This window comes from Microcaecilia unicolor, chromosome 9, assembly GCF_901765095.1.
Source record: "Microcaecilia unicolor chromosome 9, aMicUni1.1, whole genome shotgun sequence".
NCBI lineage: Eukaryota > Metazoa > Chordata > Amphibia > Gymnophiona > Siphonopidae > Microcaecilia > Microcaecilia unicolor.
Genome location: NC_044039.1, coordinates 9,679,364 through 9,704,076, shown reverse-complemented (window position 1 = coordinate 9,704,076; position 24,713 = coordinate 9,679,364). Strand labels below are relative to the sequence as shown.

Genomic DNA, 24,713 nt, shown 5'->3' with positions numbered 1-24,713 from the left:
CAGGGCCAAGTCCTACACCTTACACAGTGGTTGCTATCAGAAATGGTGGCCTGTAAGCCTGCAGCACCAGAGGAAAATAAATAAACAAACAAGTCGGAACCTGCTGCTCCACCTTCTTCTCATACACCTCCTTAATTGATGAGCCAGCCCCCCCTGCACAAACATAGTCTTCTTTGGGTACTTCCAGCACTTATCCACCTACTCTGGTGTGAAAGCATACTACCCGTCCAAAATCTTGGACCCTCTGAGAGCCCCATTCATCATGCAGAAGAGCACCTTATGGAGTGGAAAATAGGTTCCCTCCTCCTTTTTTTGTGTATCAGAACCTAATCCAGCCTTAAAGGCACTTTGGGAAACTTCAACGTATAGAACTGAGAGTCAACTCTGCAGGCTGTTCCCACTTTGATCTCCCTTTCCTGAGCTGGGAGGGAATATGGAGGACAGAGGAACTCCGACATACATGTGTCACCTGCTGAAATATTAACTCACTAACATAGTAACATAGTAGATGACGGCAGAAAAAGACCTGCACAGTCCATCTACTCTGCCCAATGATAAACTCATATGTGCTACTTTTTGTGTATACCTTTCCTTGATTTGTATCTGCCATTTTCAGGGCACAGACCGTAGAAGTCTTGCCCAGCACTAGCCCTGCCTCCCAACCACCAGCCCCACCTCTCACTAACAGCTCTGCCACCCAATCTCAGCTAAGCTTCTGAGGATCCATTCATAGGGAGCTAGAGCTGCATAAACTCTGTCATGCCTGAGGAAACATAAGTAGTTTTCATGAACTCTCTTTGTCAAAGTAAAACTAGGAGGGTGAGGGAGAAGAGAGAGAGAGGTGTGGGAAGATAAAGGAACCACAACAAGGGTGACAAAAAGGCAAAGTTGTAACATATAGATGAGTAAGAAAGTAGGAAGAATTAGAAAGTAAGGTGATTGATTTGAAGAAAGTTGCACGTGAGGTCAGAGAGATGGTTAAATGTTATCTCAGCTAGAGTAGGAGTGGATAAACATGTCCTGCTGCAGTATATGCAGCCTGAGTACTCCTTAGTTACTTCTTCCATGAAAGGCTTGGTTGAAGAGCCAAGCTTTCACCTGCTTCCTGAAGTAGAGATAGTCTTGTGTTAAGCGGAGCCTTTCAAGCAGTGCATTCCAGAGCGTGGGGGCTACTCCGGAGAAGGCTCACTTGCGGGTATCACATCATGTAATGTCTTTTGGAGAGGGTGTGGTTAGTGAAAGTCCTTGGGAGGACCTTAGTGTCCTTGGTGGTTTGTGGAGGATCATCCTATTCTTCAGATACTCGGGGCCATTTCCTTTCAGGGCCTTGAAGATCAGACATAGAGTTTTAAATTTAGCTCTGTATAGTACTGGTAGCCAATGAAGTTTTTGCAAAAATGGTGTGATGTGGTCGCTTGCAACTTTCTGTGAGTCTTGCTGCTACATTCTGAATCAACTGGAGCTGGTGCAGGCCCTTTGTAGTCAGACCATTGTATAGTGCATTGCAGTAATCCAGTCTTGATGTTACCATGGCATGCACAACTGGGATAAGGTTTACCTTCTCGTTGTAAGGAGAGAGGCAGCGTAGATGTCGCAAATAGTAGAAGCAGCTCTTGAAGGTTGCTTGGATTTGGGGAATCAGAGGAAGTGTTGAATCTAACTGTATTCCAAGGTTCCTGACTTGTGATTTGAGGGGGAGTTCATACTTCCCAAAAGGGATTTTGATGCCAGGTATGTAACCACTTGTGTTAGGGACCCAGAGAAGCTCGGTTTTACTTGGGTTCAGGCAAAGTTTGTTGTGTTTAGCCCATTCTTGAATTGATGTTAGACAAGTGATCAGTTTTATTCAAGGCTGTAGGTAAGTCAGGTTCAATGGGTATTGATACTGTGTGATATAGCCGGCTACTTGCAATATTCAAAGTGCTGGCCAGGAAGGTTTAGCAGGCAAATCAGATCGCCTAAATAGTAGTCCTATCCTTGCCCACTATGAACTTAAGCAGCCAGTTGAATATTCACATAGCAGATAAGTTAGACCTGGGCCAAAAAAAAAAAAGAAATCCCCGGACATTCAATGCCGGTCATCGGAAACGGCCCAACGTTGACTATCTGGGGTCACAGCCGGTGATGGCAGCTAACCGTGCCGCCACCTGAATATCAGGGGTAATGTGGTTTCGTTAAAGTTTTCAGACAGTTATTCTACCCTCACACATATGTGCAATTTCTTTCCAACATTGGGTTGCAAAAAAAACTATTTAATTTTCTAAAATATGACCTCTAATTACTTGTTTTCAAGGAAACAAGTGGACAGTCGTACTTTCACAATACATTTTATCTTAAACATTTATTTTACTTCTTCCTGCCTTACCAACACAACTGGCACTCTGTTTTGTATTTAATTAGAACCATCTTCTGAAGCCAGACCTAATTGCTGGCTTGGTCCATGAGGCTTTGTAATGAGAAGAAAGGAGCAGGAAGCACTGTGGTTTACCACCCAAGTGTAAAAGGTGTCTTTGGGCTCTAATTGTATCTTGCTGTAGCACACAATTAGTAACACTGATTTTGGAGTAAGTTCTCATAAACTCACATTTTGCTACTTGAACAATGCTTGGAGAATGAATTTTCTGACTGGTCCAAAACAAACCACGAATTGAGAGCCCCTCAACTCAAGGGCTCTGTACCGTGAGATCTACGATATGAAACCAGTGTTATTTTAACGGAAACTAAATGAAGACAGACAAGCCTCTGTAATAACATTTCATTGCCACTGCATACGAGTTTCTTTTCACTTTATTTCCACTTATGAATACCTATGAAGGATTCATTCTCTTTCAGCAAGTTACAGCCTTCAATGAACATAACAAGAAAGCAGAGATATTTCTAAGGAATGCATGAGAGTATAAGTAATCTTGCATGCATTGCTGATCTATTTCAAACATGTTTCATATCATCCTCCCCTGCTATAAACGCCAGGCACATCTACTTCATATTCAAACAGAATCATTTTTCCCGACCTGAAGGTGATAATGTAGTTCTGCTCACAGGCTGACATCTTATTTCTCTTACTCTATCCACAGTGTTACCCAGCACTCGCAGAGTGAAATGCAGCCCCGAATCTAAATGCAATCCTCATACCCACCTAACTTTGCCTTCCAACTGCTACAATGCATAATCTGAGGTTGTGTTCTAACATCTATATAAATAAAATCCCCCCTCAAACGTTCTGAAGCTCACTCCGTGGCAGTGAAGTACTGAACTCCTGTACTCTGTGTAGGCTAGGCTATATGGACCATTCACCCTCACTCATAGACCCGCCCTCAGCCACGCCCCATCTGCACATAAAAAGCAACCTCAACGTTCTAAACTTTGTGGCTTCAGAGTTCGTAAGTTCGAAGCTCTGTAAGCACTTTTACAAACCATCTAACTCTGCCCCGCCCTCACGTCAAAACGTTATGACGTCGGGGGCGGGTCATAATAAACACAACCACACTAACCTACTGAAGCCCATTGCTTCATCTGTGTTTAAACGAGGCACGCGTCGCCCCCCCCCCCGAAATCTACCCCCCCTCTCTCACACATGCCCATGCACATCACCCCCCCTCCAAAAACGCCAAACCACTCCCATGCCTCCACCCGCCCAACGCCCCTCCGCTCCCCGACATACGCTCCGCCCATCCCCAGTACGTGCACGTCGGCCCCCCTCCAAAATCGCCAACCCCCCTCTACTACCCTCCCCTCTTCTTACTGGAGTCCCAGTCGCAGAACTGAAGGGCAACGTACTTCGGAGATTCTGCTGCCTTCCGATCTGTTCGCTATGAGCTCTGTGCCCTGATTGGCTGCTCCCAGGGCACACAGCTCATAGCGAACACAACGGATTAAGGCACCAGAATTTCCGAAGTACCTTGCCCTTCACTTCTACGGCTGGGATTCCGGTAACAGGAGGGGAGGGTAGTAGAGGGGGGTTGCCGATTTTGCAGGGGGGGGGGGGGCCAACGCGCACGTACCGGGGTTGGGCGGAGCCTATGTCGGGGGGAGCGGAGGACCTTGCTAGTGCCCGTTTCATTTGTCCCTGAAACGGGCCTTCATTACTAGTGTAACATAATGCACACCATCCTAACCCAGCATCTCCTCCTCCTCCTGACTCAAATACCAAATTTAGACTCATCCACACTTTTCTTTATCCAAGTCAAAATTAAAATTTCATTTTCTTGCTACTTAGTCTACCTGTGTTATTAAAGCCTGCGATAAGAACTTCAATATGTTATCTCTTTTCGATGCCATCTTGACAGGATGTGATGGTATTGGGAAGTATCAAGAAACCGACATGAGACCTTCCTACTGAAGAAAAAGTAGTTAATAAACAGCACAGCTGCGAGCAAAAGGTTGACTCATCTATTACTGTTACCTAAGCCACCAGAAAGGATACCCGTGAGGGATTTTCATACTAATTACACAGCTTCTCGGGAAAGCTGTCCAAATAGTATTCAAAACGAAATCGGACTGTATCGACATAAGGAATTTATGCACAATCATCTCTCTATATAAAAAGCAACACCAACGTTCTATGAAGCCTCCAGCCGGAAGTGTGAAGGGGGCGAGATATCCGGTTTCCCTACGAGTGTCTGCCCCGCCCTCTCTGTAACACAGTCAGTGAAGGAAAACAGCAGAGCACGAAATCAAATCGCTGGCTCTGTAACAGTGAAGGACTCAGAGGGGGGACGGGAGGGGAGAGAGGCCAGAGGGCAGGGACACACACACTCCCACATGCACACAGAAGAAAACATTGCTAGCCCCAGAGGGGGGAGGGGAGAGAGGCCAGAGGGCAGGGACACACACACTCCCACATGCACACAGAAGAAAACATTGCTAGCCCCCGTTTCATTTGCATCAGAAACGGGGCTTTTTTTACTATCTCTCTATATAAAAGGCAAAACCAACGTTCTATGAAGCCTCCAGCCGGAAGTGTGAAGGGGGCGAGATATCCGGTTTCCCTATGAGTGTCTGCCCCGCCCTCTCTGTAACACAGTCAGTGAAGGAAAACAGCAGAGCACGAAATCAAATCGCTGGCTCTGTAACAGTGAAGGACTCAGAGGGGGGAGGGGAGAGAGGCCAGAGGGCAGGGACACACACACTCCCACATGCACACAGAAGAAAACATTGCTAGCCCCCGTTTCATTTGCATCAGAAACGGGGCTTTTTTTACTATCTCTCTATATAAAAGGCAAAACCAACGTTCTATGAAGCCTCCAGCCGGAAGTGTGAAGGGGGCGAGATATCCGGTTTCCCTATGAGTGTCTGCCCCGCCCTCTCTGTAACACAGTCAGTGAAGAAAAACAGCAGAGCACGAAATCAAATCGCTGGCTCTGTAACAGTGAAGGACTCAGAGGGGGGACGGGAGGGGAGAGAGGCCAGAGGGCAGGGACACACACACTCCCACATGCACACAGAAGAAAACATTGCTAGCCCCCGTTTCATTTGCATCAGAAACGGGGCTTTTTTTTACTATCTCTCTATATAAAAGGCAAAACCAACGTTCTATGAAGCCTCCAGCCGGAAGTGTGAAGGGGGCGAGATATCCGGTTTCCCTATGAGTGTCTGCCCCGCCCTCTCTGTAACACAGTCAGTGAAGGAAAACAGCAGAGCACGAAATCAAATCGCTCTCTCTGTAACAGTGAAGGACTCAGAGGGGGGAGGGGAGAGAGGCCAGAGGGCAGGGACACACACACTCCCACATGCACACAGAAGAAAACATTGCTAGCCCCCGTTTCATTTGCATCAGAAACGGGGCTTTTTTTACTATCTCTCTATATAAAAGGCAAAACCAACGTTCTATGAAGCCTCCAGCCAGAAGTGTGAAGGGGGCGAGATATCCGGTTTCCCTATGAGTGTCTGCCCCGCCCTCTCTGTAACACAGTCAGTGAAGGAAAACAGCAGAGCACGAAATCAAATCGCTGGCTCTGTAACAGTGAAGGACTCAGAGGGGGGACGGGAGGGGAGAGAGGCCAGAGGGCAGGGACACACACACTCCCACATGCACACAGAAGAAAACATTGCTAGCCCCAGAGGGGGGAGGGGAGAGAGGCCAGAGGGCAGGGACACACACACTCCCACATGCACACAGAAGAAAACATTGCTAGCCCCCGTTTCATTTGCATCAGAAACTGGGCTTTTTTTACTATCTCTCTATATAAAAGGCAAAACCAACGTTCTATGAAGCCTCCAGCCGGAAGTGTGAAGGGGGCGAGATATCCGGTTTCCCTATGAGTGTCTGCCCCGCCCTCTCTGTAACACAGTCAGTGAAGGAAAACAGCAGAGCACGAAATCAAATCGCTGGCTCTGTAACAGTGAAGGACTCAGAGGGGGGAGGGGAGAGAGGCCAGAGGGCAGGGACACACACACTCCCACATGCACACAGAAGAAAACATTGCTAGCCCCCGTTTCATTTGCATCAGAAACGGGGCTTTTTTTACTCTCTCTCTATATAAAAGGCAAAACCAACGTTCTATGAAGCCTCCAGCCGGAAGTGTGAAGGGGGCGAGATATCCGGTTTCCCTATGAGTGTCTGCCCCGCCCTCTCTGTAACACAGTCAGTGAAGGAAAACAGCAGAGCACGAAATCAAATCGCTGGCTCTGTAACAGTGAAGGACTCAGAGGGGGGAGGGGAGAGAGGCCAGAGGGCAGGGACACACACACTCCCACATGCACACAGAAGAAAACATTGCTAGCCCCCGTTTCATTTGCATCAGAAACGGGGCTTTTTTACTAGTCTTTTCTACACAATAAAAGATAATCAAAATTGTCAAGAGCAGAATCTCCACGCTGTCAAACACTTCAAAAACACATGCTCTTCTCAGTCCCTTCAAGCAGAGAAATTCGACACTGTAGAGTACATTAACACCAAACCTTGTTATCTGAAGAAAATAAAGAGAAATAAAAAGAAACACTTTTTCTACTCATCCCAGGAAAGGAAAGAATGATGAAATAAGAGTTAAGAGAACAAGACTCAAGCCTGTATGGCTGGATTAAAACAAAAACAGAGAGAAGAAAATTAAAAAAAAAAAAAGACAGCAAAATATACAGTTTTATATTCCAGTTAGATTTCTGCACAAATTAAAGATGTATAGGGCCACTAAGGTAAGGCAAACATGGGAAGAAACATTGCAAATTATCCCATGCAGCTACTTTATTTCCAAGTGCCTTTGGTTTTACTATTCTAAGGCAGTCACACAGAAGTAAAAGCTATAGCTGAAAGGTCTAATATTCCTTTTGTCACAGCTTGTTCTCAGTCCAGTGATTTCTGATTCATGAATACGCAGTTGTCTCTTAGATGACAAACTCTGAATTGCAACTTTATCCATGCTGACTGCATGATCAGGCCACCTAAGGTATAGAAGGCACCAATGCTTCACTGTGCCTCAGTGAGGCTTCCTTCTCCAAAGTACTGGAAATGGATACCAGCGCAGCCAACCCCCAAAACCCCTCTGTGCCTCATTGTCAAGATATTTCATCTCAGGGCAGGGGACGAGTCTCGAGTATTGGCTGGATAGCCTCTGCTCTCACCCTCTGATGTCAAAGCTGCAGTACCACATCCAGCAAAGATGGGCTCCATGCACTCCTTGAACTTCTGCATGAGTTACTCCTCAAATGACGACACAGACATCACAGTAGCAGTGGCTACATGTTCCTAAATTACTTGGGGTGTATTAGAATTCGGATTCTTGGAGGCTGTCACACCTCTCTCCAATGGCATAGAAAATGAGCAGTGCTCACATCGATGGGGAGCAGTGCCTAGATAGCTCAGGCTCCACTCGACATCCTACATCATGGTCCAATGAAGATTAGGTCAAGTACTTCCTCTTCTAATGAGAATCAATGAGCACTCCCAGTGGATACTATCAATTCTCATTGTCGAGAGCACCTAGTGGGGTTAGGGTGGTGGACTTTGGTCCTGAGGAACTGAGTTCGATTCCCACTTCAGGCACAGGCAGCTCCTTGTGACTCTGGGCAAGTCACTTAACCCTCCATTGCCCCATGTAAGCCGCATTGAGCCTGCCATGAGTGGGAAAGCGCAGGGTACAAATGTAACAAAAATAAAATAGATACTATTGGAGATTCTACATGGAATGTTGCTACTATTGGAGATTCTACATGGAATGTTGCTATTCCACTAGCAACATTCCATGTAGAAGCCTGCCTGCCCTTGCAGATCAGCAACGCAGCCGCGCAGACTTCTGTTTCTGTGAGTCTGACGTCCTGCACGTACGTGCAGGACGTCAGACTCACAGAAGCAGAAGCCTGCGCGGCCACATTGGTGATCTGCAAGGGCCGACTTCTACATGGAATGTTGCTAGTGGAATAGCAACATTCCATGTAGAATCTCAAATAGTAGCAACAGTGGAGGAGTGGCCTAGTGGTTACGGTGGTGGACGTTGGTCCTGGGGAACTGAGGAACCGAGTTCGATTCCCACTTCAGGCACAGGCAGCTCCTTGTGACTCTGGGCAAGTCACTTAACCCTCCATTGCCCCATGTAAGCCGCATTGAGCCTGCCATGAGTGGGAAAGCGCAGGGTACAAATGTAACAAAAATAAAATAGATACTATTGGAGATTCTACATGGAATGTTGCTACTGTTGGAGATTCTACATGGAATGTTGCTACTATTGGAGATTCTACATGGAATGTTGCTATTCCACTAGCAACATTCCATGTAGAAGGCTGCGCAGGCTTCTGTTTCTGTTAGTCTGACGTCCTGCACGTACGTGCAAGACTCACAGAAGCAGAAGCCTGCGCAGCCACATTGGTGATCTGCAAGGGCCGACTTCTACATGGAATGTTGCTAGTGGAATAGCAACATTCCATGTAGAATCTCAAATAGTAGCAACAGTGGAGGAGTGGCCTAGTGGTTAGGGTGGTGGACTTTGGTCCTGGGGAACTGAGGAACTGAGTTCGATTCCCACTTCAGGCACAGGCAGCTCCTTGTGACTCTGGCCAAGTCACTTAACCCTCCATTGCCCCATGTAAGCCGCATTGAGCCTGCCATGAGTGGGAAAGCGCGGGGTACAAATGTAACAAAAATAAAATAAATCACGACACTCTCATTGTCGACAGCACTCAGGACACTCTCAGTATCGATGCATTCTCAGCGTCCAATCCAGCTCCTGGACCCATTGACACCAACGTTTCTAATGTCAACAGGCTGGTCTTATCACTGAAAAGATTTTCTCTGCTATGAATTCTTCTCTTTGACACCTGCAAACTGAGAATACAATGACAGGGATCACGGTCATGACCCAGGTATTGCAGGCACTATGAGTGGGTTTTCATAATCGATATGGTCCTGTTGCAAATAGCTACAGCAAAATCAAATGACTTGATGGTAAGCAAACATACCCTGCCAGGGGTTCGAGTCCTAAAAATAGTCCACACCAAACGGATATGAAAAAAAAATCAACTTAAAATTTGCCAAAAACCTAGGGAACTACTGGGTACTTATGAAAAGACCATGCGACAGTGACAGGATTTACAGGCAACCGTAACATAAAAACATAGTAAATGACAGCAGATAAAGAGCTGAACAGATCCAATTGGCTGTGTAGAAAAAAATAGACTGAAGAGGTCCCATGGGGCATAGAAACATGATGGTAGATAAAAGCCAAATGGCCCATCCAGTTGGCCCATCCTCCGTAACCACTAACTCTTCTTTTTCCTAAGGAATCCCACGTGACTGTCCCACACTTACTTACATTGTGACACAGTCCTCATCTCCACAACATCCACCAGGAGGTCATTCCACGCTTCCAGCACCTGTTCCATGAATGAATAGGTGGCAACAGGTGCATATATACAGGGACCATACCCAAAGGATTCTAGATAGATTTGCTTCCCCTGTGGGGCTCCATCGGTAACGTCACCGCAACTGAGGATTTTATAGTCCTGCTTGTCCTTGGAGAAAAATAAGGCCCAACACACTGTCCTCCTCCTACCAGTTTGATCAACAGCACGGTGCATGGAGAAAGTGAATCTTTGTGGCGTTCATGGGAGGTATGAAGAGAAACTGAGAAAAAGGACTGGCTTGGAAAGAAGGAATCAGTTGGGGGTACTGATATGAGAGCAGAGGATTGGTGGAAGCAGAAAGGAATGAGAGTGCATGGAACAGGCTATGTGAGATTTTGTAGGACAAAGGTGAAAAGAGCTTATAGACTGGGTGGCGATGAGAGGATGGAGGGGGGGGGGGGGGGGAACTGAAGCCAAAGGAGGGACACTTCTCTTCCCCCACAATTCTAATTCTCCCTCTCCTGATACCAGCACCTCTTCCCCAACCTTCCCACCCAGTCTTACATCCTCTTCCCTTCTCACCTCCCCAACCAGTTTTTTTATTTCTTTCTCCGATTCCAAATCGAAGTAACAGAGTTTTAAAACACTATGAGGCATATTTTCAAAGCACTTTGGGAGGCTAAGTTCCATAGGTTTCTATGGAACTTTGGGAGGCTAAGTGCTTTGAAAATGAGCCTCAATGTCAGTGTAAGAAATATCTTTGGAAACTGTGTATTCCATGGAATACATCTTTACAAATGTGCAATCTTCACAAACACCAGCAAAAAAATGAAAAGATTTGATACTTACTCACAAAGCATTACATATTTTTCAAGGCACTCAATTAACCGCCTGCTGTCTCCATGATGAAAGTGAAGAGCTGGAAGGCCCACATCATCCTTCAAGCAGAACACCAGGTATGACCACCCCATGCCTTCTTTGTTCTGCTTAATCGACTTCAAGTCTGTTTTCAGATTAAAGAGGAATGACCATTTGCTTTGGCTGTTTGTAGAACACAAAGAACCTGAGAAACAAAACACAATTTGATCCACAAAGTTATATCAATTTTTAAGCAGTTCATATTTCTGTGGAAAGCAAAAAGTTCCAAAAATAAAAAGATTCTTATATAAGCAAGGACTTACAAACGTCCAGTTCTCAAATTTCCTATTGTTAAGTAATAGTGTGTTTCGCATATCAATAGGACTTAAATCTCAAATAAGGGTAGAAGTGCCCACACTACAAAAGAAAAATGTGAACTACAACACAGTGGTGGATAACAAGTTCACTACTAAATCTTAAAATGATAAATAGAGGAGGAAAACGGTCTCAGACGTCACTAGACATCTCATTCTCTGTCCCATAAATATCAGGGATCAGAAAAAATGCTGATGTGACTGCTGTAAATTGACCAAAAAAAAAAAAACCTCCATCCAAAATGATCAAATAGTGATAAAACTGTGATATAATTTTTGTATTTTGTTTTATAAATTTATCTAAGAGTGATCATGAAACATTCTGGCAGCCGCAAAAATCTGTAACGACGACACTTATCTGTGACCAAACGAACCCCGACAGGCACCCGTTTCGCCTTTGCTTTCTCAAGGGGTCAAAAACAGAGGTCATGTGCGATGGAACAGAGCTGTGCTCACTGCCACTTCTCATCAAAAAAAATGGCGGTGGTGTTCATTATGGGATTACACTATATTATAATCCCAAGAAACAGTTAAAACATGTAGGAGCGAGGATCCTTGAGATGAAGCCAGCTCCAACAGTAAAGGCTTTTACCTCATAGTGAGTTACACTCAGGAACTGCAGGTATTTCCCTGTCACAATAGGACTTATAATCTAAGTTTGTGTCTGAAGCAATAGGAGGTGAGGCAACTTTGCTGAGGGGCATCAGTGGCATTTGAATCCTGACTTCCCTACTTCTTATTCTGCTGCTCTAACCATTAGGATACTTCTCCATGACATTATTTAGGAAGAGACCCTAATAATTCAGGTCACCAGCTATTTGTGTCTGCCTTCTCTGAAACTAAAAATTTGCATTAAAATAATTAAATCAAAGTAAGCAGGACATATTGTGGTATTTTCAAAGCACTTAAACTTACAAAGTTACATAGTAGCCTATGGAACTCTGTAAGTCTGTGCTTTGAAAATGAGCCCCATAGACACAGCTATTATGCACAACAATAATTTTTAATAACTTAAGAATGAATTTCAGCCTATTAGAATGGTATGTATCCTCCACAAAGAACATTTCTGACCTTTTCCAGCACTTAAACCCAGGTAAAATGTTCCAGCTTATTAGGTTTGATTGGCCAGGATCTCCCCAGGAAATTTACTTAAGATGTAGTGGAGAAGTAGCCTAATGGTTAGTGTAGTGGGCCTTGATCCTGGCAACCAATCTGGATTCAATTCCCACTGTAGCTCCTTGTGACCTTGGGCAAGTCACTTAATCCTCCATTGCCCCAAGTACACTTTAAAAAAAAAAAAAACTTAGATTTTGAGCCCCCTAGGAACAGAGAAAGTACCTGTATATAATGTGTTCAGTGCTGCATACACCTAGCAGCACTATAGAAATGATTAGTAGATGGTAAATATTCAATTTTCCTATTTTCTCTCACTTTAAAAGAAATAAGGGATTCTTTAATGGGGGGGGGGGGACAGCAGAAATGATAAAACAAAGTGGGTGGGCCTAACATCAGGATGGAAGGGGGAATTACTACCTTACAGTAATCACCTGATTACAGAATGCTTTTCATTTTAATTACTCACAGTACATTTGAAGTATTCTGTGAGAGATGAAGGCAATATGCTTTGCACTCTCGGTGTCTAAATTTTAAAAAATGTTGTTACCTTTGTTTTTCACATTCTGCTGTCGAGACAATACACCTCAAATGCATTAAAGTGAAAGTCTGTTTCACTGATCTACACAACACACTCTCCCCCGGATACTATATATGGCAACTAAAGGTGAATGCGCAAATTAGCGCACATTGCCAATTTGCAAGTGCGACTTAACTGATTAAACAGCCAATCAGTGCCAATAATTGGCTGCTAATAACCAATTATTGCTGTTAATTCACCTTTACTGGAAGTAAGGCGGTTAGCTTAGCACAGTTTAAAAAGGGGTTAGACGGTTTCCTAAAGGACAAGTCCATAAACCACTACTAAATGGACTTGGGAAAAATGCACAATTCCTGGAATAACATGTATAGAATGTTTGTACGTTTTGGAAGCTTGCCAGGTGCCCTTGGCCTGGATTGGCCGCTGTCGTGGACAGGATGCTGGGCTCGATGGACCCTTGGTCTTTTCCCAGCGTGGCTATGTACTTATGTACTTTTTTTTTGTTTTTTTTGTTGTTACATTTGTACCCCGCACTTGTATCGTATTCTATAAAGTTGTGCATGGAACTCCTGTAGCGTGTAATTTCAAAGGGGCATTTCCAGAATTGTTACAGAATAGACTCAATTGGGGCCCCACTTAGGTGCCACCAATTCCACCTGCTTTCACCAGGCGTAACTGCCAGCATCTAAAGTTAGACATCGTTTATATGCTTAACGCTATTCCAGAAGGATGCAGATGTGCCATTTATAGAATCTAGTCCTCTATGCTTTCAATCTTGAAAGAACAATTGTAGAAATATAAAGCAATTAAGACCAATAAAATTCTAAACTATGCACACGACATTTTTCAAAAAAAGTGTGAATCCTCCGTTTTTTAATTTTTTGGTACAGAATTCATCCATCAGAATGGTTTGGTCTTCTCCTGTCTCAGACTCCTCAGCAACCCCATTCAGTAACTTTCTCTCCCCCAGCTTACTTTGAGCCCTCCACCCAAGGCTTATCACCTCCCCCCAGCTACTACTTCCTGTCTCCTGCTTCCCGAGCAGAAATCTACACAAATTCAACATTGTACGAAATTGCCTCAGGAGTAAACACAAATAATTTTTCTTGAAGAGGTTTGCCAGCTACAGCAACCCAACCCAGTGCCTTTAGTATTCTGGGAGTTGTTTAAACAGTTTGCATTACAGACCAACCAATATACAAATAAAAAAAAAAAAAAAGACCATTTTAGGGAGTTCTCAACATCTCTCAAGATTTCAAAAGTTCATGTTATACAAACCTCCATTGGTACACGGTTTCTTCTTGAAGGAGACGGTGTTCACCATATCCCATTCAGCTTCATAACTATTTTGATGTTCTGGTCCATGTAGGGTTCGTTCTTTAGGGGTCTGTGTCCATTCCACAACTGAACTGGAGTCCTAAAAAGAAAATCAACAGCATAAGGAATCAAATATGTTATTCATACATAGGCCTCTCTCTTACTTAATAAATAATGTTCTGGAAAGTTGAAAGGGGCTAGTGAACAAGTGTAGAGGCACCAACTCCTATTTCCTAGGAGTGGCCTAGAGGTTAGGGTGGTGGACTTTGGTCCTGGGGAACTGAGTTTGATTCCCACTTCAGGCACAGGCAGCTCCTTGTGACTCTGGGCAAGTCACTTAACCCTCCATTGCCCCATGTAAGCCGTATTGAGCCTGCCATGAGTGGGAAAGCGCGGCGTACAAATGTAACAAAAAAAAATTAATTCTGTGCTTTTTTTCTTTCCCAGTGATTCTGTATGTTTGGCATTTACTTTGGAAGTCGGGACCTGCAGAACTACAGATGCTGTAATAATGCGGAAAGGATTATCCAAGACTGATGCAGCCAAGGAATCTACAAAGACAGAAAAATCAGTATGTCCTTGATTCAATGGCCCAGCATGCTACCTGGGTTTGCCTGTTGCGAAGGGAAAGAAAACTGCCTTCTAAGCAAAACATGACAATATGTCAAATTAATTTAGAATTATGCTGGTCAGATCATTACAATTCAATATTAAGAGGACAATTTTCAAGAGCAATTTACCTGCATAAAAGGGCTGTCTGAAAACTGCCTCTCTTCACAACACATGTACTTGTATCCATTTTAAGGGGAGGCTATGTAAATTGTATCTTCCAAACTTAGTCCACAAACAAAGCAGGTACGAAGACATCAAGCCAGACGTATCCTGGGCAATTTTCAACGCAAAAGTGCACACAGACTTTCCATTTGAAAATTGGTATGTCTATGGTTACAAAACATTTTGAAAATTGTCCCCAAATGTGCACTTAGTACATGACCCAATTTGCAAGCCTCTAGCGTAGTAGAGAAGAGCAGGCACCATTATTCCCTAAAAACAAAGATGTAGCATGATCGCTTATACCCGCTCGAAAGCTGGCGCATGCCAACTCTGCTTCTGCTCTGCACAAGTCCACTGGCAAGGCATGCTCCATCATGTAATAGCACAAACTTTTATAAGGACATCATTGCACATGTAAGTGGCTATGCAAAATTATCTCCTTTTTGTCAAGTGAATTTTGAGCCTTGGCAGCAGTAAAGGACCATATGCCCATCCAAACTAACTGCCCAGTCTCTACAATCCCTTCCATTCCCTCTCAGAGATCCTTTTTGCTTGTTGTATCCTTTGTTGAATTCAGACACAGGCCTGGTGTCCATTACCTCCACTGGGTCAGTGCTCCATGCATCCATTACCCTTTCAGTAAAAAATATATTTCCTTAGATTGTTCCAGGTCTTTCCATTTCTATAAGTATGAGGATGATTTGGGTAGGGAGATTAGGGTGTTATATGCAAAAATGGAGAGGAACAGTGCCCTTATTTCGAAAGGCAACTGTATCCAGCACTGGTACTGTGAGATCTCCCAAAACAGAAGGCGTGGAACAGCGGCACTGCATTCCAACTCTTATACAGTGTGAATAATTCTTCTCTCTCATATCTACATAAGTACATAAGTATTGCCATACTGGGAAAGACCAAAGGTCCATTGAGCCCAGCATCCTGTTTCCAACAGTGGCCAATCCAGGTCACAAATACCTGGCAAGATCCCAAAAATGTACAAAACATTTTATACTGCTTATCCCAGAAATAGTGGATTTTCCCCAAGTCCATTTAATAATGGTCATAATAAATGCATATATATTAAAGCGATAGTTAATACTGAAAGCATGCATGGGGCGTATCATTCATTGTAGATAGTAATAAGATGTTGAAATATGGATGCTGATGGTTTTATTTTGTCTAATAAAAATTATTGAAACATAACGGTCTATGAACTTTTCCTTTAGGAAGCCGTCCAAACCTTTTAAAAACTCCGCTAAGTTTACCACATTCTCCGGCAACGAATTCCAGAGTTTAATTACACATTGAGTGAAGAAACATTTTCTCCGATTCATTTTACTACATTGCAGCTTCATCGCATGCCCCCTAGTCCTCGTATTTTTGGAAAGCGTTAGCAGACGCTTCACATCTACCCATTCAACTCCACTCATTATTTTATAAACCTCTATCATATCTCCCCTCAGCCGCCTTTTCTCCAAGCTGAAGAGCCCTAGCCGCTTTAGCCTTTCCTCATAGGGAAGTCGTCCCATCCCCTTTATCATTGTCATCACCCTTCTCTGCACCTTTTCTAATTCCACTATATATATATATATATATATATATATATATATATATATATAGTCTCTGATAATTGTATTTTCTATTTCTACCTTTTCTCATATTTTTGTAATATTTTAATTGCTTTATGTCCTTGCACAACTACGAAAAGGTGTTATATCAAAATGTAAACTAAACTATAGTAAGAATAAGCTGTACAGACAGTGGTTGGGACGTGGGCGTCTCCCACATGCCTGCCCAACTTATAGAATCCTGCCAGTTGCACATATCGCCTGACACACTTAGGCATGTCACTTATGCCTGCCGTCAACCTAGCACACATGAGTGCACCGATGTGTGTTCACACTAGTGTTTTATAATGGAATCTGGGCACCCAGGTCTCATTACAAAATAGCGCTCCATGCATAGCTGCATTGGGGTACCTTAGTGCTTAGAACTTTCTCACAGCAAAAGAATCTCTCCTTTTTGTCTCACAAAGTTAACAAGTGTCCAAAGGTTTCCAGACCTGCACAGACACAATCTGAAGGGCAGAAGAAAGAGGCTCTTTTTTTTTTTTATTACACTTCAGAAGTGCAGAGTTCATTATCTCATACACAGTATATATCTTTCATGGGTGTGACCAGCTGGAGTGGTTTATCAGATCCATTCGTTAGATGTTACTCAAGAAGTTCTTGCAGAGTCACAGACCTCTTCTGAGCTCCTTGAGTACTGGTTCGCTTCCACGCATCAATATTTCTGTGAAAATTGTAAAATCTTTCTGGGTCTTTAATCCACTTATATAAAATTTGTTCTCTGTTTTATTAACTAAGAGGCCCTTTTACAAAGGGGCTGTAGAGCTACCACTGCTTTGTCGAATGCCAATCTGGCACTACCGCTGACTCATTGTGGAAGACGGAGGTAATGCCACCCCCACTGTGTGCCAATTCCAGAACGCTGGAGATTATTTTTTTATTTTTTTCTGCCCAGGGACTTGCCTGGCGGTAATTCCTTACCTACGGACTAGGGCTTACCCAGGAAATGGCTGTCTAGCAAGTATACACTTACTGCTCAGTCATTTCCGTTTTTTTCACAAAATTCCTGCTGCGGTAAGAGAGGCCTTGACACGCAGCAAATCCACGCACTGAGGCCACTGCAGGGCCCCTTTTACTGCAGTGTAGTAAAAAGGCCCCCAATTTTTTTTTCTATATCCAGAAAAGATTTTGTATCTTTTGTTTAAAGGATTAAATTGAATTTAAAGTAAAATAAAATATAGCTTATCAGTACCAAGGTCTCTTCCACATTAAGTGAACTACAATTAAGACACCGGAAAACCAAGGGACTTCTATCAATATATATAAAAAGGCGAGTGTCGTACTCACTCGCAAATGCGCAGTACAGACCTTCTCTGCCCCGCCCCCGCGTCAATATGTGATGACGGGGGGGCGGAACAGAGGGTCTGTACTGCTTCTTTCTGAGGGAGGGACACCGCCGTCTAACGCTCCCCCCACCCGAGTCATCGCCGCCACCCACCTTCTACCCGGTCGGGCCCTCGCTCCACTATTGAAACAGCGAGGGTCCGGGAACGCAGCACTGAGCTCTGCTGAGCTGCCAACGTCGGCCTTCCTTCTTCTTCTCTGCCTCTGTCCCGCCCTCGACGACGTTACGTCACACGAGGGCGGGACAGGCAGAGAAGAAGAACGAAGGCCGACGTTGGCAGCTCAGCAGAGCTCAGTGCTGCGTTCCCGGACCCTCGCTGTTTCAATAGCGGAGCGAGGGCCCGGCCGGGTGGAAGGTGGGTGGTGATGGCTCGGGGGGGGGAGGAGCAAATTTGGAGGGGGAGGGGCAGCAGTGAACTCGGCGGCGGGGGCGGGCCTTTCAACCCCCCCTTCCTATAATAGCCCGTTTTTACGGGCTCAAAAGCTAGTATATACATAACCCCTAGGGTTACACTTGGGGCAGTTTTCAGAGATATCCATGGATAAATAGGTGTTTATCTGCCAAAAAAAAAAAAAAAAAAAAACTCTCTCTGAAAAATGCTGCAATTCTGCTGCAAATGATAAAGGGGGTGGGGAACTCCTCTCGTATGAGGAAAGGCTAAAGAGATTAGGGCTCTTCAGCTTAGAAAAGAGACGGATGAGGGAGATATGACTGAGGTCTACAAAATCCTGAGTGGTGTAGAACGAGAAGAAGTAAATTGATTTTTTACTCGTTCCAAAAGTAGAAAGACTAGGGCACACAAGGAAATACTTGGAACATTTGTTATTTGGAAATAATTTAAAAACAAATAGGAGGGGGGTTTTTTTACTCAACGAATAGTTAAGCTCTGGAATTCTTTGCCGGAGGATGTGGTAACAGCGGTTAGCTTATCTGGGTTTAAAAAAAAAAAAGGTTTGGACAAGTTCCTGGACGAAAAGTCCATAGTCTGCTATTGAGAAAAAAATGGGGAAGCAACTACTTACCCTGGGATTTGTAGCATTGAATGTTGCTACTAATTAGGTTTCTGCCAGGTACTTACGACCTAGGTTACTGGGCTAGATGGGCCATTGGTCTGATCCGGTATGGCTACTCTTATGTTCTAAAATATCATGCAACAATTACTGCTCACTGTTAGCCAATGTCTTGCGGTATGGTTCCCTGAAGAAGAATATCGAAACGGGACCGTTGGCATCAACACGCAAGCTGGAGCACACTTTATAAAGATAAGTGTTTTTGTGCACTCTATGAAACCATAATGATGATGTTTTAAGAGGAAAGGACATGTAACTAGTGTCTTTAGGGTTCAAGCACTATGTGCAAAAAAACAAAACAAAAAAATGAACATTTTTTCACGGGGGGTTTTCTAGTCGACGATGACTTTTTGTGCGTGCAACAAAATTCCTGTGTGTTGCCGTATTAGTTGAGACTTTTCCACCTTTTTTCCAATATAGACACTATAATACTGCTAGTTTACTCTTACGTTCTAAACAGAGCATGCATACACATCCCTTAGGAAAACAAAACAAAACATTGTGCTGGGGTGGTTAAGGAGGAAATGGCAAATTTCATTTCTCCACCTCCAGAGAACACAAGGGGCTCTAAATTCAAAGGACTTTAATGCTATATTTACCGAGTGCCTATATTTATGGTCAAAATTTCATTAGACTCCTAGGAGCACAACAAGTGAGTGGATGGCGACAATGTCGGATTTAGAGTGAGGAAAAATATTAGTAGCTTAACGCAGATGTTCAACGCTAGGCTCATAAATTAGGCAACTGAATGGCAGGCCAAAATGTACAAGTATAACTTTTAAGCTTCTAAATAAAGATGCATTTTCTGCTGAAAACTAAGGGGCTCTTTTACTAAAGCTCAGTGTGCACTACATGGTAGCAAGGCCCTGCTATACCTATGGACTTCTTAGAATTTAGCAATGCGCTAAAGGTTTAATAAAAAGGGCTCCTGAGGCTCCTAAGTTTGGCTGAAAATAATGCACAAGTTTAGAAGAACAGCTTTTATTTAATTTATTTCAATAATAATCCTCACGGCGCCTGCTCACTCCAGAATTTTCAAAAGGAAATTCTGCGGAGAATTTGTGTTTGAAAATTGAAAGTCAGACAAACTACAAAGTTATCTGCAGCACTCCCCTATATTTTAACCAGAAATGCTGACGAGTGAGTCCCCACCAGATTACTGGCATTGGAGGAACAAATTACATGAACTTCTATTGTTGGAACGCAGAGGGGTTGGGTCTGCCCCCAGAAGACGAAAAGCATTTTTGGCGGTGTGGGAACCCTATATACAATCCTTGTCACATAAAGCTCGCAGCTTAATATTTAACAAGCTCTGATAGGAAGAAATGTGTGGTTTTTTGTTTTTTTTTTTTTGATTTTTGTTGGTTTGGTGAACAGTCAGGAAGAGTGAGGACACAGAAAATGGGAAATTGCATTAATAGTGAGGGTTTGGACAGGGTCATGGGGGGGGTTAATAGACGGTTACTTAATTAGGGTGGAGTGTCATCAGAGTTCAGGCACTCTGCTAGAGCAGTGACCTTTAAATACTGCTGTGATAGTTGAAGGTTCCACTATTTATGTTTGTGACGCAGCATTGCAATATAGTTTTATGTTAGAGGGTCATAAATGGATTTCAATACAATGTGAAAAGCAGTTTATGAGGGATTTTTTTGGGGGGGGGAGGGGGAGGAGAATGCTGGGAGAAATGTTTGATGGTAGATTGTTCTTTTCTACGAGAGTCGCACACACATTTGTACTGTATATCTTATCTCCATTTGTTACTTGGAAATGTTCTTTCTGAAGTACCATCAATAAACTGTTGGAGACTTTTGGGGGGGGGGGGGGGAGGGGGGAGGAAGGGAGGGAAGAAAAATGTAAAATGTTTTTGAAGAGCAAAGTTAATTGTTCTATTTCTCTGTGTTGGTTGCAAAATGGAAGTTGTCTCTTCAATAAAATATATTTAAACATAACCAGAAATGCTTAATCGAAATAGTTGGGGGGGGGGGGGCATTCCTCTCCACTATCATAATACATGTGCAATTAACATATGGAAAAAAAAATACATACATTATGTAACGTATCTTTGAGAATACCTTTCCAGCACAAAGAATATTAGCAGAATCCAAAGTATCATCCAACGGCCTCCACTCCACTATTACTTCTGCATCCTAGAACAAAGACATCCGAAAGAATTATTTCTCAAATAAAATGAATGCAATAAAGCTGCAATTCAGACATTATAACAAAGTACACTATTAGTCACAGCACTACTGTACAAAACTAGGTCTAATAAGACAAAATATTTAATGTACTAGAACCAGATTTTAAATTAAACATTTTAAGTACTAAATATGAAAATACCTTCTCAAACACACGCAATGTTCCTGAAGTTAGGCTGTCCTGGTCATCAATTCTTTCACAGCATGAATGGATAAACACGCCTTCCTGTTCATACACAACCTGAAACAACGCCAAGTTTTGCAATTGATAAGGATATATCTGCAAGAATAAACTTCCTGTTAAGGTAAAATTATGTATAATCATACCTGATAATTTTCTTTCCATTAATCATAGCTGATCAATCCATAGACTGGTGGGTTGTGTCCATCTACCAGCAGGTGGAGATAGAGAGCAAACTTTTGCCTCCCTATATGTGGTCATGTGCTGCCGGAAACTCCTCAGTATGTCGATATCAAAGCTCCATCCGCAGGACTCAGCACTTAGAGAATTACACCCACGAAGGGACACTCTGCCCAGCTCACCACCGCCGAAACGGGGGAGGGGAATCCGTCCAGCTCATCCCCGCGGAGCGGGGGAGGGACACCACACCCGCCGATGCGGGGGGATCTGGCTTATCCTGCAACCGCAACCGCGGGAGGAGCTGACTGACCCTAACACCGCCGAAGCGGGAGGGGTACAAAACTGCCCTACAGCCGCACGAAGCGGGAGGGAGTGCCGGCAGAATTTTAAGTCTCAATCCAGCCCCGTAAAACGGAGGGGAGAGGAATGCAGCTGCTCACTGTAACACAAACTCGTCTTAACTCTTGAAGAATCCAAGTGAAAAAACTTGAACACGAAGTCTTTCTGAAGTAACTGAAGACTAAACTTGAACCTGAAATGCAACCAGAATAAAAACAATACAGATATCTGGGAGGGGCTATGGATTGATCAGCTATGATTAATGGAAAGAAAATTATCAGGTATGATTATACATAATTTTACCTTCCATATCATCAAGCTGATCAATCCATAGACTGGTGGGATGTACCGAAGCAGTACTCACCCAGGGCGGGACATAGAAATCCCTGACCGCAACACTGAAGCTCCAAACCGGGCCTCCGCCCGAGCAGCCACAGTCAAGCGGTAATGCTTGGAGAATGTATGGGCCGAAGCCCAAGTTGCCGCCTTGCATATCTCTTCCAAGGAGACGGAACCGGCCTCTGCCATCGAGGCCGCCTGAGCTCTTGTAGAGTGAGCCTTCAGCTGGATAGGCGGCACCTTCCCCGCGGCCACATAAGCCGCTGCAATGGCTTCCTTGACCCATCTTGCCACTGTAGGCTTAGCAGCCTGCAGACCCCTACGAGGACCTGTATACAGGACAAACAGATGATCCGATTTCCGGAAATCATTGGTCACTTCCAAGTATCTGATGATGACTCGTCTCACATCCAGATATTTAAGAGCAGAGTACTCCTCTGGGTAGTCCTCCCTACGAAAGGAAGGGAGACATAGCTGCTGATTCACATGGAAGCGAGAAACAATCTTGGGCAGGAAGGAAGGCACTGTGCGAATAGTCACTCCTGCCTCAGTGAACTGTAGAAAAGGCTCTCGACACGAGAGCGCCTGGAGCTCGGAAACTCTTCTGGCTGAAGTGATAGCCACCAAAAAGACTGCTTTCAACGTCAGGTCTTTCAGAGATGCCCTTGACAAGGGTTCAAACGGCGGCTTCTGCAATGCTCTTAGCACCAGGTTGAGATTCCACGCAGGCACCACTGAGTGCAGAGGAGGGCGCAGGTGATTAACCCCCTTGAGAAAGCGCACCACATCTGGCTGCGAAGCCAGGGAAGCACCCTTCAGGCGGCCCCTGAAGCAAGCCAGAGCCGCTACCTGGACCTTAAGGGAACTGAGCGACAGGCCTTTGTCCAGACCTTCTTGCAGGAACGTCAACACTGAAGAAATTGGAGCAGTGAAAGGAGAAAGAGAGCCTGCTTCACACCACGCTGCAAAGATACGCCAAACCCTGGCGTAAGCAGTAGAAGTAGAGCGTTTCCCTCGCTCTCAGCATAGTGGCGATGACCTTGTCTGAGAAGCCCTTCTTCCTCAGACGCTGCCGCTCAATAGCCAGGCCGTAAGACCAAAGGGGGAGGGATCCTCCATCACCACGGGACCCTGATGTAACAGGCCCTGCTCCACTGGCAACCGCAGAGGATCGTCGACTGAGAGCCTGATCAAGTCCGCATACCAGGGACGCCTGGGCCAATCCGGACCCACCAGGATTATCCTGCCGGGATGCTTTGCCACCCGGTCTAGTACCCTGCCCAACATGGGCCAGGGCGGGAACACATAGAGAAGCTCTTGTGTCGGCCATTGTTGGAGAAGAGCATCTACTCCCAGGGATCGAGGGTCCCGTCCTCTGCTGAAGAAGCGCGGCACTTGGCAATTGGCCGATGACGCCATCAGATCTAGGCTCGGCTGGCCCCAGCGCTTCGTGATGTCCAAGAACGCCTGAGCAGATAGCTGCCACTCTCCGGGCTCCAAGGTATGGCGACTGAGAAAGTCCGCCTTGACATTCATGACTCCGGCAATGTGGGCCGCTGACAGCTGTTCCAGGTTCGCTTCCGCCCACTGGCATAGACTCATAGCTTCCTTGGCTAGAGGGGCGCTCTTGGTACCTCCCTGGCGGTTGACATAGGCCACAGCCGTGGCATTGTCCGACAGGACCCGTACAGGCTTGAACACCAGTACCGGGATGAACTCCAAAAGCGCCAACCGAATGGCTCTGAGTTCCAGGAGGTTGATAGACCACTTTGCCTCTGCAGGAGACCAGAGCCCCTGCGCTGTCCTTCCCAAGCAGTGGGCTCCCCAGCCCGATAACGAGGCGTCCGTCGTGACGACAATCCACTCTGGGGACACCAGAGGCATTCCCGCAGACAACTTGTCTGTCTGCATCCACCAGCTCAGCGCCTTGCGCACTGCTGGATCCAAGGGAAGACGCACAGCATAATCCTCCGACATCGGAGTCCAGCGCTGCAGCAGAGAGTGTTGTAGTGGTCTCATATGAGCCCTGGCCCAGGGCACTACTTCCATCGTGGCCGTCATAGAGCCCAACAGCTGCACATAGTCCCAAGCCCGAAGAGGAGAGGCTACTAGGAACTGGTCCACCTGAGCCTGAAGCTTGACAATCCGATTGTCTGGCAGGAACACTCTGCCCACTTGGGTGTCGAATCGAACTCCCAGATACTCCAGGGACTGAGTCGGGCGCAGCTGGCTCTTCTCCCAGTTGATGATCCATCCCAGGGAGCTCAAAAGAGCAACTACCCGGTCCACAGCTTTGCCGCACTCTGCATAAGAGGGGGCTCGGATCAACCAGTCGTCCAGATAAGGATGGACTTGTACTCCTTCCTTTCGCAGGAAGGCCGCTATGACCACCATTACCTTGGAAAAGGTCCGCGGAGCAGTAGCCAACCCGAACGGGAGGGCTCTGAACTGGAAGTGTCGGCCCAGGACTGCAAAACGCAGAAAGCGTTGATGAGGAGGCCAGATGGGAATATGCAGGTACGCTTCCTTGATGTCCAAGGATGCCAGGTACTCCCCTGCCTTCACTGCCGCTATAACAGAGCGGAGAGTCTCCATGCGAAAGTGCCGCACTTTCAAGGCCCGATTGACCCCTTTGAGGTCGAGGATAGGCCGGACCGAACCTCCTTTCTTTGGTACCACAAAGTAAAT

At 45.0% G+C, this 24,713-nt stretch overlaps 1 protein-coding gene across 1 annotated transcript in view; it reads right to left on the bottom strand.

Moving 5' to 3' along the window:
* TBC1D15 (TBC1 domain family member 15) overlaps positions 1-24,713 on the bottom strand; it is a 114,004-nt gene that overhangs the window by 65,285 nt on the left and 24,006 nt on the right. Inside the window, exons 3-6 of the mRNA XM_030214306.1 lie at positions 21,129-21,227; positions 20,861-20,935; positions 13,936-14,074; positions 10,621-10,834 (exon numbers count right to left, since the gene is read on the bottom strand). Of these exons, the coding sequence (XP_030070166.1) occupies positions 10,621-10,834; positions 13,936-14,074; positions 20,861-20,935; positions 21,129-21,227 (527 nt within the window). The remainder of the gene's footprint in view (positions 1-10,620; positions 10,835-13,935; positions 14,075-20,860; positions 20,936-21,128; positions 21,228-24,713) is intronic.